At 33.5% G+C, this 16,970-nt stretch overlaps 2 protein-coding genes and 1 long non-coding RNA gene across 4 annotated transcripts; 2 read left to right on the plus strand and 1 right to left on the minus strand.

Moving 5' to 3' along the window:
* Positions 1-1,155: 1,155 nt before the first annotated feature.
* On the minus strand, positions 1,156-10,264 carry LOC130800927 (uncharacterized). Its single transcript, XR_009039513.1, has 3 exons — positions 10,181-10,264; positions 6,753-6,895; positions 1,156-6,243 (listed from the first exon to the last, which is right to left on the minus strand). It is a non-coding gene; the product is annotated as an uncharacterized LOC130800927 (long non-coding RNA).
* LOC130800925 (probable carotenoid cleavage dioxygenase 4, chloroplastic) lies at positions 7,088-9,585 on the plus strand. The gene has a single exon (XM_057664672.1). The coding sequence runs from the start codon at positions 7,485-7,487 to the stop codon at positions 9,351-9,353; it is 1,869 nt and encodes a 622-aa protein (XP_057520655.1). The 5' UTR covers positions 7,088-7,484; the 3' UTR covers positions 9,354-9,585.
* Positions 9,984-16,847, plus strand: LOC130800926 (phosphomevalonate kinase, peroxisomal). 2 transcript variants are annotated; one of them, XM_057664674.1, is made up of 12 exons: positions 9,984-10,243; positions 10,477-10,536; positions 11,693-11,784; positions 12,062-12,212; positions 12,656-12,753; positions 13,508-13,617; positions 13,716-13,768; positions 13,889-14,275; positions 14,639-14,743; positions 15,104-15,331; positions 15,725-15,847; positions 16,341-16,847. In XM_057664674.1, exons 3-12 carry the CDS (start codon positions 11,777-11,779, stop codon positions 16,605-16,607), a joined length of 1,530 nt encoding a protein of 509 aa, XP_057520657.1. In that variant the 5' UTR covers positions 9,984-10,243; positions 10,477-10,536; positions 11,693-11,776; the 3' UTR covers positions 16,608-16,847. The 2 variants fall into 2 exon arrangements, with proteins under 2 accessions (XP_057520657.1, XP_057520656.1); XM_057664673.1 differs by lacking the exon at positions 9,984-10,243 and having other exon boundaries at positions 10,397-10,536.
* Positions 16,848-16,970: the final 123 nt, after the last annotated feature.

Genomic DNA, 16,970 nt, shown 5'->3' on the forward strand with positions numbered 1-16,970 from the left:
AACACCAGGAGATCAGTCAGTGGGTATTTTATTCTATTGGGTGGCAGTCCCATTTCATGGAAAAGCAAGAAGCAAGCTACAGTTTCTTTAAGTTCTGCAGAGGCTGAATATAGATCAATGCGGAGGGTTACAGCTGAACTTGCGTGGCTTACAAGGTTGTTACATGAGTTTACCATACCTACTGTTATTCCTGTGCCTCTCAAATGTGATAACCAGGCCGCTATCTACATTGCCAAGAATCCAGTATATCACGAGCGCACTAAACATATTGCCCTGGATTGCCATTTTGTGCGGGAAAAATTGCAAGATGGCTTGATCAGTTTGTCCTACATTCCCACAAAGCAACAACTAGCTGACGTTTTCACCAAAAGTCTATCTGGGCCCGATCATCATCTTCTGGTTTCCAAGTTGGGGATGTCATCACCCTCCAACTTGCGGGGGGGTGTTAGACATACTTAGTTCTTTTTCACACTCTTGTTAGAGAAATATTGATATATGTATATATATAGTCTTATTTTTGTATTTTACTCATATGCTTAATAATAAAAAAGGAGAGGAATAGTCTCCCATCATTAGCTTTTCTTTTCTTCATCTTTCTCCTTTCCAGTTTATCATCTATACTCTTCATCAATATACTCATCAAGATTTTCATCAGATTTTCATCAAGATCTTCAAAACTAACATTTTAAATTAAGCTTCATCAATGGCGTAAATAGTGATGTTGAAAAAGACAACAATGTCTACTATTTAGGGGAAATTAATAAAAGCAATTTGTGGTTATAACATAATATATTGGGAGTTATAACATAATATAGTTGGGGTCATAACAAAATATATAATTGCAGCTATAACGTAATAGATTTGAGTTTATAACAGTATATACTTGTGATATAATACTACAAAATTGATATTATAATAATACAAGCAAATATATTATGTTATAAAACCTCAAATATATTAAGTTTTAATTTCAAATATATTGAGTTATAACCCTAAATATATATTATGTTATAACCCCAAATATATTATTTTAACCCCAAATCATAAAAATTAGCCATAATTGTCATCTTTAACATTATTGTTTTCAACCATTGATGAACCTTAATTTTTTTAAAAAAAATGAAAAAATCTGATTTATTACTAAATGATGTTTTATTTTGTTTGGGAATAGGCAATTAATCCGAAAAAATCTTCCAAAAAGAAAGCAGTTTTCTATAGTTTCTTTTTAAAAAAAAACAGCTTTTTTAAACAACAATTTTTTTAAAATTAAGATATTTACTAAAGAAAGAAAATGAACTAGACTCTTAAAAGCTGTTTTTAGAAAAGACGGTCTCTCAAGAGAGAGCCTTTATAGCAAAACCTTAATGCCCTATAATTGGGATATGAGTCATATGACTAGGAAAGAGTTGGATCAAAATTCTTAGGTTTGTATTTTTCTCATTTTGCGTAGGCATGTTGAATTCTATTAGCCATCACACTTATATGGTATGAATTTGTTCAACCATTGATAGTGGTTTTCCTACCTCTTAAATAACGCATTTTTAAATAAATACTCATTAAAAATATAATTCAATAGTTCAAAATTTTGCATATCAAAAAAAAAAAATCTTGCTTATCAAATTTAGGTGAAGAAAAATTAATGTTTAATGTAATTTACATGCATTATTATTTTTTGGTGAAGAAAAATGATTTGTTCTCAAAATTATCATGTCATTTGATAAGTTGGTGTTAGAGAAAATATCAAAATCAAAGTCATATATGACGAACAGAGAATTGGAGAAATTACAAGAAATAAAACAAAAGGTTGAAGATTTAGAAGGTGGAAAATTTTCAAACATTTACTTTTTTATGCTATCCAATATATTTATTTAATGTTTTATATCATTATTATACATAATGAAATATTATAAAAAATTGATATTAATAATATATGCATTGAGATGAATCAATAAGATTTCACTTGATTATATTTAATTTATAAATTGAGAATAAAATTCAAACTAAAAGTAATAAATGAACACTGTCAAAAAGCAATATACCCTTTTCAGTGGAATGGAGAGAGTATGTGATAGGTCATCTTACTGATGAGAGTCTCACATAAAAATAATTAATAAATAAATACAAGGTGGACCTAATATAAGGACTAAGCATACAGATGTCCTACCCATTTTTCACAAAATAATTTTTCCAAAAAAATATTTTACTTATTTACAGATAAAATGAATGGTCCTTCAGTAACAGTGGACCACCATCAACATCCTAAACTGAAAATATCTACTAATACCTGTGTCAATGGTAACCCAACATAATCCTGTACGAAAACTTGCTATTTACATAATATATTTATTTTTTTTATACTCCTATGTAATAATAGAATTGCACGTGATAATTCCTAAAATACTAAATTGTGTCATATCTTAAGACATTTTGATTTTAGTTAATTACTTTCCCTTTTCCACATTAGTTGCAATACACTATAATATAATTTGATTTCAGTGACATATATTTAGTGATATTTAATTTAAATGTCGTTATTTTAAATTTTTTATAGTATATATATAAAGGATTTAGTTGTATTTATTAGACCCTTTGGCTGCATAATAAAAACTCATACTAAAGCTTTTTGCTACATAGGATCTACTGACATTTCTCACAAATGTCACTATAGACTATAGTGACAATTACATATACCACTAAAGACCAAATAATTATTGCACTAAAAATATAAAGCAGTGGTATTTTTTAATGTCACTAAATCCAATGTCGAAAAAAATTAAATTTATTGTAGTGATATTAGAGTTTTTCCACTATTTATTCATCATTATTAATTTGTGACTTATTTTTATCCATATGTTAAAATATAGTCAAATGATATCTTGTTAAATTTGTCTTTATGCAAAAATTATTGATATTAATTTTTTATAATTTTTTATAATTTTTTATTATACATAATTAGGAATGATCCTAACTAGTATTAGAAAAGCAAAAAATACCTACTTTGGGGTTCATCAAAACTTATTTCCTAACTAGTGTTTATATAGAAAAACAATTAAACAAAGCTATTTGGTTGTGATTTGAAAGTTCCAAACCCATAAATTCTATACAAAGCAAACAAAGCAATTAATTCTATACTAACAGAACAGTTGAGATTTCTGTTAGTTTTCCATGTGCAGGTCACGTGGCCATTAAAAGCTCCATTAAAGCAGCTCTCTCATCCTCTTCCTCATTCAACTAATCTAGGTTCTTCACCATTAAAGGACGCCATTATTATTGTAGTCTTTGAAACTCAAGCCTTAAAATCCAGCTTCAACACAAATAGTAGGTTTCAAAATTACTTCTCCTCCTTTTTCAATTGTTGTTCGAAAATTCCATAACAATTCAAAGAGAGTCTTTAAAACAAATTAAAACTTACCTGAGGAAAGAAGATTAATGGAATGGAAGAAGAAGGACGTTCATGACAGTGTTGGGAAGATGAAGAACAGTGGGTTTCTTCAACATTTTAAAACCCTAAGTTTAAGCTAATGTTTCTTTTCTCTATTTGTTTTGGGGAAAGTGGGTATTGGGAACCCACTTGCTTAATCTAACATTTTCATTTATTTATTTTTTTTTGTTAAAGTTTGAAAATCTAACGGAAATCCAAATGACCCTGTTAGTAGGTATCTTTTGACAAACAAAATAAATTTTCTAGGTAATTTTTGACAAAAAGAATTTGTTCTAGGTATATTTTCACAAAAGTGATGTTTTTCTAGGTTATTTTCAATAATTTTCCCTAAAATAACAACCTTTTACTTTTTAAATCTTCTGATCTGTTTGAAAGATGATTGTTCATTAATTTAACTAGTTAAAAGTATTTGTTAAAAAATTAATTCAATTAAAAACTAACATAGTATTAAAAACCAACGTGATGGAAGCTCAATGATCCAAATCTAACTTGACAGTATTGGCTAATATTCAATAGTTTAAGACAACTGTTATGAAGATGTTTGGTTTTTAGATGGTGATTGTTTATTAGATGAAAAGTGGGTTAATAAGCCAAAAACCAATAACAATAACTCATAGTTGCCTTTTGGTTTTGACTTAAAAACTAGTTTTTCAACCAATTTAAAAAGCATTTACATATACTTCTACTTTTTTAGTTGTTTGACATCTTAAAAGAACTTCACGGTTAAGTGTGTTTGGTGAAAACAATCTTAGGATATGCGACATCTGGAGAAGTTTTATCGGGTACGTACGAGTGAGGCTAAAGTGCGTTGAAATAACTTGTGTTGAATTGAGTAGTCGATCTACAACCTCTATGAGTAGTCATCTATGATCCAATTAGATTGAGGTGTTATACTATTTGCCAAACACTTCCAATTAATTACCGAAGATACCTTTTTCTTGTACCACTCAATAATTTTTCTTTTTATGCAAGAGTTTTTTTGGGGAGAAACTTGCATCCAAGGAAAAGGAGAAAGTATATAAAAGATTGAAAAGCGTTAAGAATTGGATCTCAAGAGTAGGAGATATCATAACATCAATTACATTGAATTGCACTTAACAAACAAAATGAATTTTACAACTCACACCATCAGATTTGGGAGTAGCTTCACTTACTTAACTTTGGCAAGCACATCTCGGTGAGAAAGGTGACCTAAAACATGCAAACACTAATGGCCCGTTTGGTACATGGTATTAGTGGACGGTAATGGTAATAAAATTAAGTAATAAAAAATTTGGTTGTTTGGATGCCTTCAATGGTAATGGATAGTAATAAAATAAGGTAATGAAATTACCAAAAAAGGCCATTTTTATTACCATCAAACAACCTGGTATTAGGCGGTAATGGTAATGAAGTATTACTGTAGTAATAAAATAAGGTAATGTTGTTTCGAGCTAAAGAAAAAAATAATAAAGAAAAAAAAGGTAATGTATGTAATTATCCAAAAAAATATTATTATTAAAAAAAGAATCATTAGATAGCATATTTAGATACAATAATGCTTTTAGATACAAATATACAATAATGAAACTAAGAGTCATTACCATTTTTTATTACTAACAACCAAATGCAATCAATGGAATATTATTTTCCATTACCATTCTTTAGTCATGCACACCAAACAAAAGAATCTTCATTACCAATTCTCATATCCATTCCTTCATTACTATTGCCATTACAACATTTCGATCCCATTACTTCATTACCATCAACCAAATGGGCCGTAAAAGTTACTCCCTTAATATTAGAGTAATTGCATAAACTAGTTTAGGAGGGTTTAATATGTCACATAGGGGGAATTAAGATTTTAGATTACATCAACACTATTTTTATTACTTTAAATGTTATTAAACGGTTCCCGCCTAGACAAAATTTGGGAATCAAATTTATGCATCTTCGTCCTTATAAAAACAAAAAGTTGTTTTCAACTGAACCTTAATAATAATATCATTCTTATTGCAACTCACATAAAAAAATGCACATAGATTCTCAATTAACGATAAGATTACGTTAAGAAATATGATTAGTTTGTCGGTTTATGTCAAGTAACCAACTCAACGAAAAGTTTAAGCTGAAGGTTGAGGCCCCAAGATATGTTATATACTTTAACACGCTTCCCTCACACGAGAGCCCTTTAGGCTAGAAGTGTTAGGCTAGAAGTGTGGATGCAACACACCCCACCTGAAACCCGGCGCTAAATATTCTACTTTTAAATGAGGAGTGGTTGTGGTTGAGATTCGAACCCTTTTACCACGCTGGCTTTGATACTATATGAAGGAACTAACTCAACCAAAAATTTAAATTGATGGTCGAGGCTCCATAATATGTTATATACTCTAACAGTTTAAGCGAAATCTTTTCGAGAGTTGTGGAGCAAAATCAGAGCGACGAAAATAAATGGTATTTCTGTCGCACTCCTTTGAAGCCTAAAAGTCAAGGAAATCAAGTAGGAAAATAACTCAAGTTTGGATAAACGAGAACTTCAGGATCCTGACCGATATTTTAGAGGGCAACAAAGAGGTCATTGTTGCTTCTCATGTCACTACTCAATACAGTAACAAACTAACAACATTATCCCTTTCCAAACATTAAACAATAGGATACCATATTATTCTTATTCACAAAAAAAAAATGCTAAAAATCGAAACTGAAAAGATTGATGGAAATATACAGTATATAACGTAATTAATCAGAGAAAAAAAGCAAAATTAATGCACATAAGCTATTGGTCTACAATGCTTCGAGGCTAATTTTTGACGGATCTGGAAAAAAAAGGAGTTAGGTCAAAGTCTTAAATCAAAAAAATTACATTTAACAAAGTTTTGATTAATTAATGTAATTGTATTCACCGAGTCTTCATATTTAACAATGTAATTGTGGAGGGTGGCGTCTGTTAGTGAGGAATGAGGGTTGAGGAACCATGTAATTAACTAATTGGAGATTTGTGCTTTATTTTTCTGTTTTAAAATCTTTTAAAAAAATAGGAGAAATGCCCGCCTAATAGAGTTCTAACCTTGTCTACACATGTGTAAAACAAGACACTTACCAAGTGATCTGGATGAATCTCTTTAACATTACATCATTTCATTTTAGATTTAAGTAATGTAAGTGAGTAATCATGTAAACAGGATTAGACCTCATGTTGTCTCGAACCACCCACAAAACTAAACAAATAAGCCGGTTGACTCCACTCAATTCACACTAATTTCAAGAGGATACACAAATGGGTTTCCGCAAATGGTAGAAATAATTATTTAGGAAAAAGATTTACCAGTAGATAACATTGATCTGTTCTAGATCTCATCTGATGGATTAAGGAGTGTTTTGGGTCTTCGTAACATTTGACGAATAGACGGATCAATGAGCTATAAAAAAACTGTCCGTATTGCTTGATTTTCATCTTTACGACTTCACCTACAATCACATGCAAATAGCTGAAAAGGATGGCCAAATGGGTCCCAAAATAAAAACACACAAAAGACTAAAGATAAATCTTGTGATTTAAGTGGACAGGAAAATGATTCCAAAACACACAAATTGTAGATATTTACTTCAATGCTTTATTCTAACCAACCAGGTACTCCAAGGTAGAGTAACTGAAGTTTGGCTAACCCTTACTCTACAATACATATCTTTGGTCCCCACTATGAAGGAGTCCTTCTCAAGGGCAGAAGGGGAGATTATTCTACCGTTATTAGGGGCAAATTCAGGATACTAGTATAGAGTGAGCCGAACACTATCAAACTGACAGACTTGAATGTCATTTTTCTATATTATATGTTGCACTAAATATTAAGAGTTTTTTTCCGGCCATGACCTAAGTAAGCCCGAGCCTAAATTCTCAGGATCCAATAATAATTAAGCACTTGAACAATGAATGAATGGTGAAAGGGTTAAAAGCTATACTACTTTCCTATCACTATAAAATGTTCTAGTACCAATGGCTTACTCACCCCACTAATTCATTTTTATTGGAAAACTTGAAAGTAAATATATTCAAAAAATGGATTCTTTATCTTCTTCCTTTCTCTCATCAATGCCCCAAACAAAGGTCCCTAATATTGTAAATACACATTCATCATCAAATCCTCGAGTTCACATTTCTGCAGTAAGAATTGAAGATAAGCCGGAGGCGGCCATAAGTACGTCACCTAGACCCACCAGACCGTCTAGATCACCTACATCCCCGAATACTAAGGACCGACAAACACCGTTGCCTCAACCTCCTACTACTGATACTCAGCCAAAAACTATTCCTTCTTCACTGAAACCAGTGACAGTAAGGAGTTACAAAACACAACCTTCACCACCCAAAATCTCACTCCCATCGACATTTTTGAATACTATAGATGACATAATAAATAAGTTCATCGATCCTCCCACTCGTCCATCTGTTGATCCAAGATTTGTCCTTACGGAGAACTTTGCACCAGTGGAGGAGCTCCCTCCGACAGAATGTGAGATTGAAGAGGGTGTCCTGCCATCATGCCTTGATGGGGCCTACATCCGGAATGGCCCTAACCCACAATTCCTTCCTCGTGGGCCTTACCACCTATTTGACGGGGATGGTATGCTCCATAGCATTCGAATTAGTAATGGCAAGGCCATACTTTGTAGCCGCTATGTCAAGACATATAAATATACGATTGAGAAGGAGGCAGGACACAGTGTCATTCCCAATGTCTTTTCTGGGTTTAACGGCCTTATTGGTTCTGCAGCTCGGGGGACAATGACTGCTGCAAGGTTCATTGCTGGACAGTTCAACCCAAGCAATGGTATCGGGTTAGCCAATACTAGTCTAGCGTTCTTTGGAAACAAGCTCTATGCACTTGGTGAATCAGATCTTCCGTATGAGGTAAAATTGACTCCAAATGGAGATATTCAAACTGTTGGTCGAAATGATTTTGAAGGAAAGCTCTTCATGAGCATGACTGCTCACCCAAAGACCGATCCAGACACAGGGGAGGCATTTGCATTCCGTTATGGTCCTGTACCACCATTTCTCACCTACTTCCGATTCAACTCCAATGGAATCAAACAGGCAGATGTGCCCATCTTCTCAATGTCAAGCCCCTCATTCCTCCATGATTTTGCCATCACAAACAAGTACGCAATTTTTCCTGAAATTCAGATCGGGATGGACCCTGCTGAAATGATCTTGAGAGGGGGATCCCCCGTGGGTTTAAACCCTGCTAAGATATCAAGAATTGGAGTGATTCCAAGGTATGCCAACGATGAGAAGGATATGAAATGGTTTGTGGTGCCAGGGTTCAATATTATTCATGCCATCAATGCATGGGACGAGGTAGACGAGGATGGAAACGAATACATAGTCTTGGTGGCTCCCAACATGATATCTGCCGAGCACACATTAGAGCGAATGCACCTCGTCCATGCATTAGTGGAGAAGATCAGGATTAATCTCAATACTGAGGTCGTATCCAGACAGCCACTGTCAGCTAGAAACCTAGACTTTGCAGTAATAAATCCTAATTATGTGGGAAAGAAGAACAACTACATCTACGCAGCAGTTGGGGATCCAATGCCAAAAATAACAGGAGTAGTTAAAATGGATGTGAGGGTGGCGCAAGATCGAAGAGAATGTGTAGTGGCAAGCCGGATGTTTGGGCCAGGGTGCTATGGCGGTGAGCCATTTTTTGTCGCAACCAATCCAGATGATCCTAACGCGGAAGAGGATGAAGGATACCTTGTCTCCTATGTTCACAATGAGAACACGGGCGAATCAAGATTCCTAGTCATGGAAGCCAAGTCACCTAATCTCGATGTTGTTGCCTCCGTGAAGCTACCTCAACGTGTGCCTTACGGCTTCCATGGATTGTTTGTAAGGGACAAAGATCTTAGCGGGTTGTAGGACATCCTTACCCTTCAAAAATATTCTACTAACATCATATTTTTAGTTTATAGCTATACATGTATAAATTATTAGCTTTGGTATCTCACAGAATTTGTGTAATTATTTGTCATTGTACTTATGGAGAACACAAATGTAAAATACTATAGGATTGTGTTTGGAACGAGTATTTCATTTCAAATTGTTGATTTTAATTATGAAATTATAAATGAAGAACTTGATAATTCTCAAATTGTCAACTTTAACTACTTATAAAATGATGGTAAAATTAGCTTATAGGGGCTTTGAGCCTATTCAACATGTTCGATCGCACAGGGCCTTGAAAAATTAGGAATCTCAATATTAAAATACGTGATATATGTTAAGTGTTAAAAGATACAAAATTGTTAGAAAGATATAATTTTTGAAATTACACAGAACGTTTAAAGAATTTGTCAATTTTTGATCCACCGCTGTTAGCTCAAATTCAAATTTAAATTTTTATTGATTTGTTAAACACTAATTTGATTCATTTCTAGATGCCCAAATGAAATTATGGTGGAATTATCGAAATTGAATAATTCTACTTCAATTTAACCCTAGAGAATCGCTAAAATCTGAATAATCCTACTTCAATAGTTCAATCTTTCAGCTGTAGAAAGTACTTCTATAATAAATCTAAAAATAAAGCTATATAATGATGAAATGAAGCTAAGATCAATTTGATTAAGCAGAGAAATTAACAAAAATACATGAAAACAATTCCAATAATTTAACCTAGGATAAAATATAGATATTCAATTGAATCAATCAACAAAAATTAAGGAAGAAAGGAAAGAGATAGAAACCAAATTTCAAATTCCGCCATTGATAGAAGACGCAGAATATACCCAATCGCCAGAAACTTCACTGTACTAAAGAATTTACTGTCCGCTTTTTTGTTTTGTTTTTCAAAATCTTTTTATCCTTTTCTGTTAAGACGAGTGACGTCACTTTACTAAATATAAATATATATTAAGAAAAAGGGATTTGATTAAAAATGTTTCCGGATTGATCTGATTGAATCACACGAGATTCTCGTGGGCGTGGAAATTTAAGAAAAGATTTTGCTGATTTAAGTTTCTGCATTTTTGACAAATTTTAGGGTTTGAAGGAAATTCCTAAAGAGATACAATTTCGTCTGCCATATCCATCGGACTTTGAGGTATGGTTGTGGATACTTTTGATTGTTTGTGTTTAATTTCATTTGGTGCTGCTTATGTCTTGATCTTGTATTGTTGTGGCTTTGATGATTGCTTGATCTAAATGTTTAGCATTATGCATTTGTCTCCAAGGATTGATTTTGATATTGATCTTGAACTTCATTCTTTGCTTCCTTGAATTTCTTCAAAGGATTGAAGTACAAAATGAATTGTTTCGAGTTGGACTGAGGCTAGCATGGTGCTTTGCTATTTGATCTTAATGGTGGTTGCATTGTTTAGCTTTATTTTTCAATAATTTTTATCTTCTGAAGTTCACAGAAGATGGAAAATTTCAAATTACTCTTAAAAAGAGGAAAGCCTTTGACTAAGATTTTGGTGGCAATTGACTTGAGTTGTGTTAATTAGTGTTAGGCTTCAATGTTTCTTCCTTCCCAAAAATAAAACTATTTTTGTTCAATTGTTCTAAATTTGTTTGATTGCTTTGGCTTATGTTAAACATTGTTTGTTGTCTCTACAATTTCTCATCAACCTTTTAAAATTAATTTAGGGTTTATTGGCTAGTACATTTTCAAATTGGTGTAGGTTTTTTTTATTTGTTGAAAATTTGATTGATTAGTGGTTTGATTTTGTTTGAATTTGTTGAAATAAAGTTCAACTAATCAAATAGTTTAGGATAGCAATAGCAAGTTCTAAATTTGTTTACTTCAATTGCTTTAGCTTATGTTAAACATTGTTTGTTGATTCAACTATTGCCCATCAAATCTTTGTTAATTAAGTTAGGGTTTTTGGCTAGTACATTTTCTAATTGATTTAGGGTTTATTTTTTGATTTGATGTTAAAATTTTATTTCATTAGTAATTTGATTTTGTTTGAACTTGTTGGAATAAAAGTTCAAATGATGATATTATAGTTGTTTTTAGAATATAAAAACTCGGCATGGACAATTGCCGTAATTAAAACACAAATGAATGTAATTTTTTATCTATATTATCGACATCTTTTGATTTTGTTCTGGATCCGGCCTTGCATATGCAACATGTCAAATTGAATTCCCCAGTCTAAACAAACATGGTGTACTCTACATTATTATTTTTTAATGTGGTAAATTTATTTGTTCTTCTAGTCAAAATCTCATCCTAATATTTTTGAATCTGCCAGTGATTTGCAGAGATTATCTTGGCAGTTGTATAGTAAGTAAGACGGTTATCAACTCACTTTTCGAAAATCAAGGTGATCAACAATATGGAAGTGTAAGTTATTCAATCTCAAGTTTCAGTTTGATATTGCCAGTCTATTCTTATTTTGTTCTGGTCTTTTCATCGAATCATAGGTCTTGCGCACCATTTTTAGCCTTAGATCATTGTGATGGAGTGGTGGGTTGTTTTTGTAGATGCTTTCGTGGTGCATAATCTTGATTTTTACAGTGTCTTATCTTTTGTATACTCGTAACATTGAAATATAGGTGCATGTATTGACATTGTTATTTTGTAATTATCGGTTTCTGCCTGATATTTGTGTATTATACAGAGTTGCTTCAGCTCCTGGGAAAGTCTTGATGACTGGTGGTTATCTTGTTCTGGAGAGACCAAATGCTGGACTTGTTCTGAGTACCAATGCTCGGTTTTATGCATCTGTCAAGCCAATTTATGATGATGTGAAGCCTGAGGCTTGGTCATGGGTATGTATTATGTGTAATTTGTTCTAGTTAGTTCTATGGTGTCTGGATTATACGTTTAAGTACTTTGTCCTATTTTTTGCAAACATTGTATGGAATGAATGTAGAAGGTTAGAAGCCTCTTTTCTTTTTTCTTTTTTCTTTTTTTTTTTTAAAAAAAAAAACCCACACCTTATTGAAAATTTTGTAAGATCTAATAGCACATTTAGGTAGTAAAGGTAAAATAAGTTGCCTTATTAATTCATTTGTATTTGTGTTTTATGTGGAGTTATAGATGATGTTTTCCATCACGGTTTAGTTGAGTACAACCTCTTTGTTCTTACAAGGGTTAGGTTGCATACATTTGAGTTCTAATCCCCAAACTCTCCTAAGTGGGAGTCACTTGGCATTTGGGTAATGACATATTGCTGTATCGCTCTTACCATTTTTCTTTTGCTTCTAATTAGACATGGATGGATGTAAAGCTAACATCTCCCCAGCTTGCAAGGGAAACAGTGTATAAAATGTCAATGAAGAACTTAACTCTGCAATGTGTTTCATCAGGGTAAGATTTTGTTGAGAGTTGTACTTGTTGTTCTCCAAATTTTGGTGTTTCATCATTGTATTATGTCAACTTTTATTGATCCAGGTAAGTAACTGTGTCATGTTTGCTCTCTTAGTAGCATCTTCAGATGTCGCCCTTTAGCTTTCCTTATTTTAAAATATTTTGAGGGAACGATCTCTTTTAGAATCAAAATAAGGTAGCTTTGTCACAATCACGGAAATTTTTGAGAAACTTGTGAAGCTTGTTGTAAAGCTCACGCAAGCCAAATATTTGCTTCAGTTCTAACTCATCTAGGGAAATTTCACCAAGCAAAATGTCTTTTGCCAAGATAGGAATTAAATTACTTCAAATATGTGAAGCTATGTGCAGAGGCGAAATATAGCATTGAATCAAATTCATCTTTAATTTAGATAGACAGAATCCACCTTCTCTCCTATAGATATGTGCTTTGTTAATGGATAATTCTATTTGCATTTTCTAGGAAAGTGATGTAAAATTTGCTTATATACGATTTGGAAATATTTCACATAGAACTATTTGAGAGTTTAATTCAACTGTTGCTATCGATGTGTTTCAGTTTTCGAATTGCAGCTTTTATTTTTTTTTTCCACTTGAGCTAAATTTCATAGCCGTGAGATGAAGTATGTCAGTTTCTATTGCCAAAGTGTGTGTATGTAGAACTTGGAAGCAAGATTACTTTTATCAATGCCTATGCTTTTTCTATTATAAAAATTTATCTTTTTTATTTTTTCAGTGATGCTAGAAATCCTTTTGTCGAACAAGCTTTGCAGTACGTTATAGCAGCAGCTCTTGCTAAATTCGACCAGGATAAGAAGCATGATTTGCAGAAACGACTCCTGCTAGGTGATAAGTTGTTTTCAATATTTGTTTATGCTTTATCAGAATTGAGAACGACTTTTTGGTCTTCGGAAAGTGATGTCTTAATTGGCTTAGTGATGCAGGGCTTGACATTACAATTATGGGCGCCAATGAGTTTTATTCATATCGAGATCAGGTATCTTTCAATGATATATCTGTTTTGCTTGTCCCATTGTCTTTGCTTTGTAAGTGTCTGCATATGTCATAAACAAAGATAGCCTTTCTAACTCTATAATATTGCACACTTGTCTCACAGTTAGAAGCTCGTGGACTACCTCTTACACCCGAATCATTGGCTCTACTCCCTCCTTTCTCTTCTATTACCTTCAATGCAGATAATAAAAATGGTGCACATTGTAAACCTGAAGTGGCTAAAACTGGGTTAGGGTCATCTGCAGCAATGACAACAGCAGTAGTTGCTGCTCTCCTTCATTATTTGAATATTGTTAATCTGTCAGAGCCAGCCCAAGGCCGTCATCAAGAAAGTAGTTGTGATGCTGATCTTGATCTCGTGCACATGATAGCTCAAACTTCTCATTGTATCGCCCAAGGGAAAGTTGGCAGTGGGTTTGATGTTAGTTGTGCAGTTTATGGAAGTCAACGATATGTCCGCTTTTCTCCAGACATTTTATCATCTGCACAGGTGCCGTTTAGCTCTCTCGTTGTCTCATTTCTTGGCTTTGTGATTTTTTTTTCCTTAATAATTATTAGATGCTAAAGTTATACAATTGGTACTTGGTACCAGTTGCCCTCATTTCTTGGCTTGCAAATTTGGTTTACAAAAATGTATTTGCTATGATTTCTACTCCTCATCTACTTTCTAGTTGAAGGCACAGCAAGTAGTTACTTTTGTTGAAGCCACTAGATTTTATGCATGTATATATTTGATTTTCGTATTAATTTATTTATCTTGATGTATTTGTCATAGAATTGTATTTTGATGTTAGGGTAAAGAAACTGATGTCGACATGACTGCTATTTTCATTCATCTTTTGTATCCGTCTAGGTCGCAGGGATAGGTCCGCTACTCCGGGAAGTCATTGTTGATGTCCTGGAAGCAAAGTGGGATCATCAGATGACTAAGTTTGCCTTGCCACCACGAATGACACTTGTGAGTAGATTTCTTTTTCTGTCGTAGCAGATTATACCGTTGGTAAATTTATTTTGCACATCATTTATCTCCTTATTTATCCCACTATGTTAGCATTTTTACACTGAGGTGAGCTACTAAAACCAAATAGATATCATAAAATCTATGAAAACTTGAATGTAGTCTGATGATATTAATAAATGGCCAACTGGAATAATTTCTGCAGATACGCTGTCGTTGTTTTATCGGGTCTAGTTACATATCTTTTCGGATTATTTCTGCAGAACCTTCTGGACACATACCTTCTATCCTTGAGCTTCTTGTATAACAGCTTTATATTGTTCTGCTTCTAGTATTATTTATCATTATTGTGATTTGCAGTTACTGGGTGAGCCTGGAAGTGGTGGATCATCCACACCATCAATGGTTGGCGCTGTTAAAAAGTGGCAAAAATCTGAACCTGAAAAGTCGCTTCACACATTCAAAAAATTGTCTGAAGCAAATTCAATGCTTGAGAATGAGTTAAAGAAGCTGAGGAAACTAGCGGAAGAAGATAATATGGCGTATGATAGCATTATTGACAGATGTTCTTTGCATAAATCAGAAAAGGTAATTCTGATAAATACTCCAATATAATTATTGCTGAGTGGTGCAGAAGTCTCTTATGCATGTTGTTCGTTGTTGTGTCGTACTCTGGTAGTCCATCATATATGATTTTTATGTGGTTTATGTATTTCGTTATATTATGGACATGCTATTGGTTATTAGTAATTTTTTAAATTTTGATATACTTTCTGTGGCTTTTTCGTTCCTCTCCTCTTGTGCACCTTGTCGAAACAACTTTTTCTAGATTAATCCTCTAATCTATGCTCATGGCAAGATCAATGCTAGGTTTTATTTTATTTTTTGTTTGTTATTTATTGATGATGATCTTTTTATGCTACACTACAATTTCTTTCTGCCAAAAAGAACTGAAAAGAAGTAAACAATGTTTGGAAACAGTGGATAGAACAATCAACTTCCCCTATCGAGCAAGCAGTTGTTGAAGCACTTTTCGGTGCTAGAAATGCGATGCTTGAGATTAGATGTCATATGCGCCGAATGGGAGAAGCTGCTGGTATCCCGGTGAGCTCTTTTTCCTCTCACACTCTCTATGAACAATATCTTCTATAGCGCTACAATACTAACTTCATGCATTATATATCGTCTTTTTTACTTTTCTTCATCTATAAATTGGATGCTGATGTACCTCGTATCTTTTGAACATATGGGTGGCAAAGGACTAGCTTTTTTAAAATGAGAACCTTTGTTTTTGTTCCTCAGGATCCATCAATCTTTAGATTACTGAGTCGTTCTTTTCTTGTATATATCTGTATTTTTTTCTTTCATAGGGGTATTTTTGTTTATTGAGGTTTTTTTGTGAGGATTCATGTGTGGATCTTTATCGAGCCGAGGGACTCTTTGGCCGCACTCTCCTTTATGAGTTTGAGTTGCCGCTTTCCTTCCCTCCCCAGACCCTGATCAATTCCTATGAGTGGGATACACTGACATTATGATGATGATGATGATGCTAGTGCCACGAATCTTACAAAACGCCTTTGTGTATACTTTCATACAGATAGAACCCGATTCACAAACTCGGCTTTTGGACGCAACAATGGACATGGAAGGTGTCATATTGGCTGGAATTCCTGGAGCAGGTGGCTTCGATGCAGTTTTTGCATTGACATTAGGTGATTCAAGCAGTAAACTCGCTAACGCATGGAGTTCATTCAATGTACTAGCTCTCCCAGTCCGAGAAGACCCTCGTGGTGCGAGTTTGGAGAACGGTGATCCACGGTTGGAAGGCATCACGTCAGGCATTTCTTCAGCAAATATCAACTAAATCATTGCCATGGCTTTAGTGGACTCTCAACATTCGTGTTAAGTGATAGTTTCCAGCATTGAGCATGTGTATGTAGTTTACCTTATGTTCATAATTTGATTGTTCTTTAGCTTGTAATTCTTTGATGATCTGAGAGTATCTTGTAGAATTGTCATCTTCAATTCTATTGTTTCCCTAATAAATCATGTACTTGTGGAGATGTTTATCAACGCAATAAAATTAAAATATTTTTAGTAAAAACATGCTGCTTATAGAAATGCATTTTTGGTGTAATTTTGCAAGGAAAGTTTCGATTTTGTTACTCCAAGCACAATACTTACGATTAGGGGTGCACATGGTTTGGCTGTTTGACGCGAAAATCTT

Source organism: Amaranthus tricolor, chromosome 15, assembly GCF_026212465.1.
Source record: "Amaranthus tricolor cultivar Red isolate AtriRed21 chromosome 15, ASM2621246v1, whole genome shotgun sequence".
Taxonomy (NCBI): Eukaryota; Viridiplantae; Streptophyta; class Magnoliopsida; order Caryophyllales; family Amaranthaceae; genus Amaranthus; species Amaranthus tricolor.

What these genes read in the sequence shown, in the direction of transcription:
- LOC130800925 (XM_057664672.1), top strand. Translation starts at nt 7,485, where the DNA reads ATGGATTCTTTATCTTCTTCCTTTCTCTCATCAATGCCCCAAACAAAG.
- LOC130800926 (XM_057664674.1), top strand. An exon ending in CTGCAATGTGTTTCATCAGG is followed by an intron (nt 12,754 to 13,507) that starts GTAAGATTTTGT and finishes TTATTTTTTCAG; the next exon opens with TGATGCTAGAAATCCTTTTG. An exon ending in GAGAAGCTGCTGGTATCCCG is followed by an intron (nt 15,848 to 16,340) that starts GTGAGCTCTTTT and finishes ACTTTCATACAG; the next exon opens with ATAGAACCCGATTCACAAAC.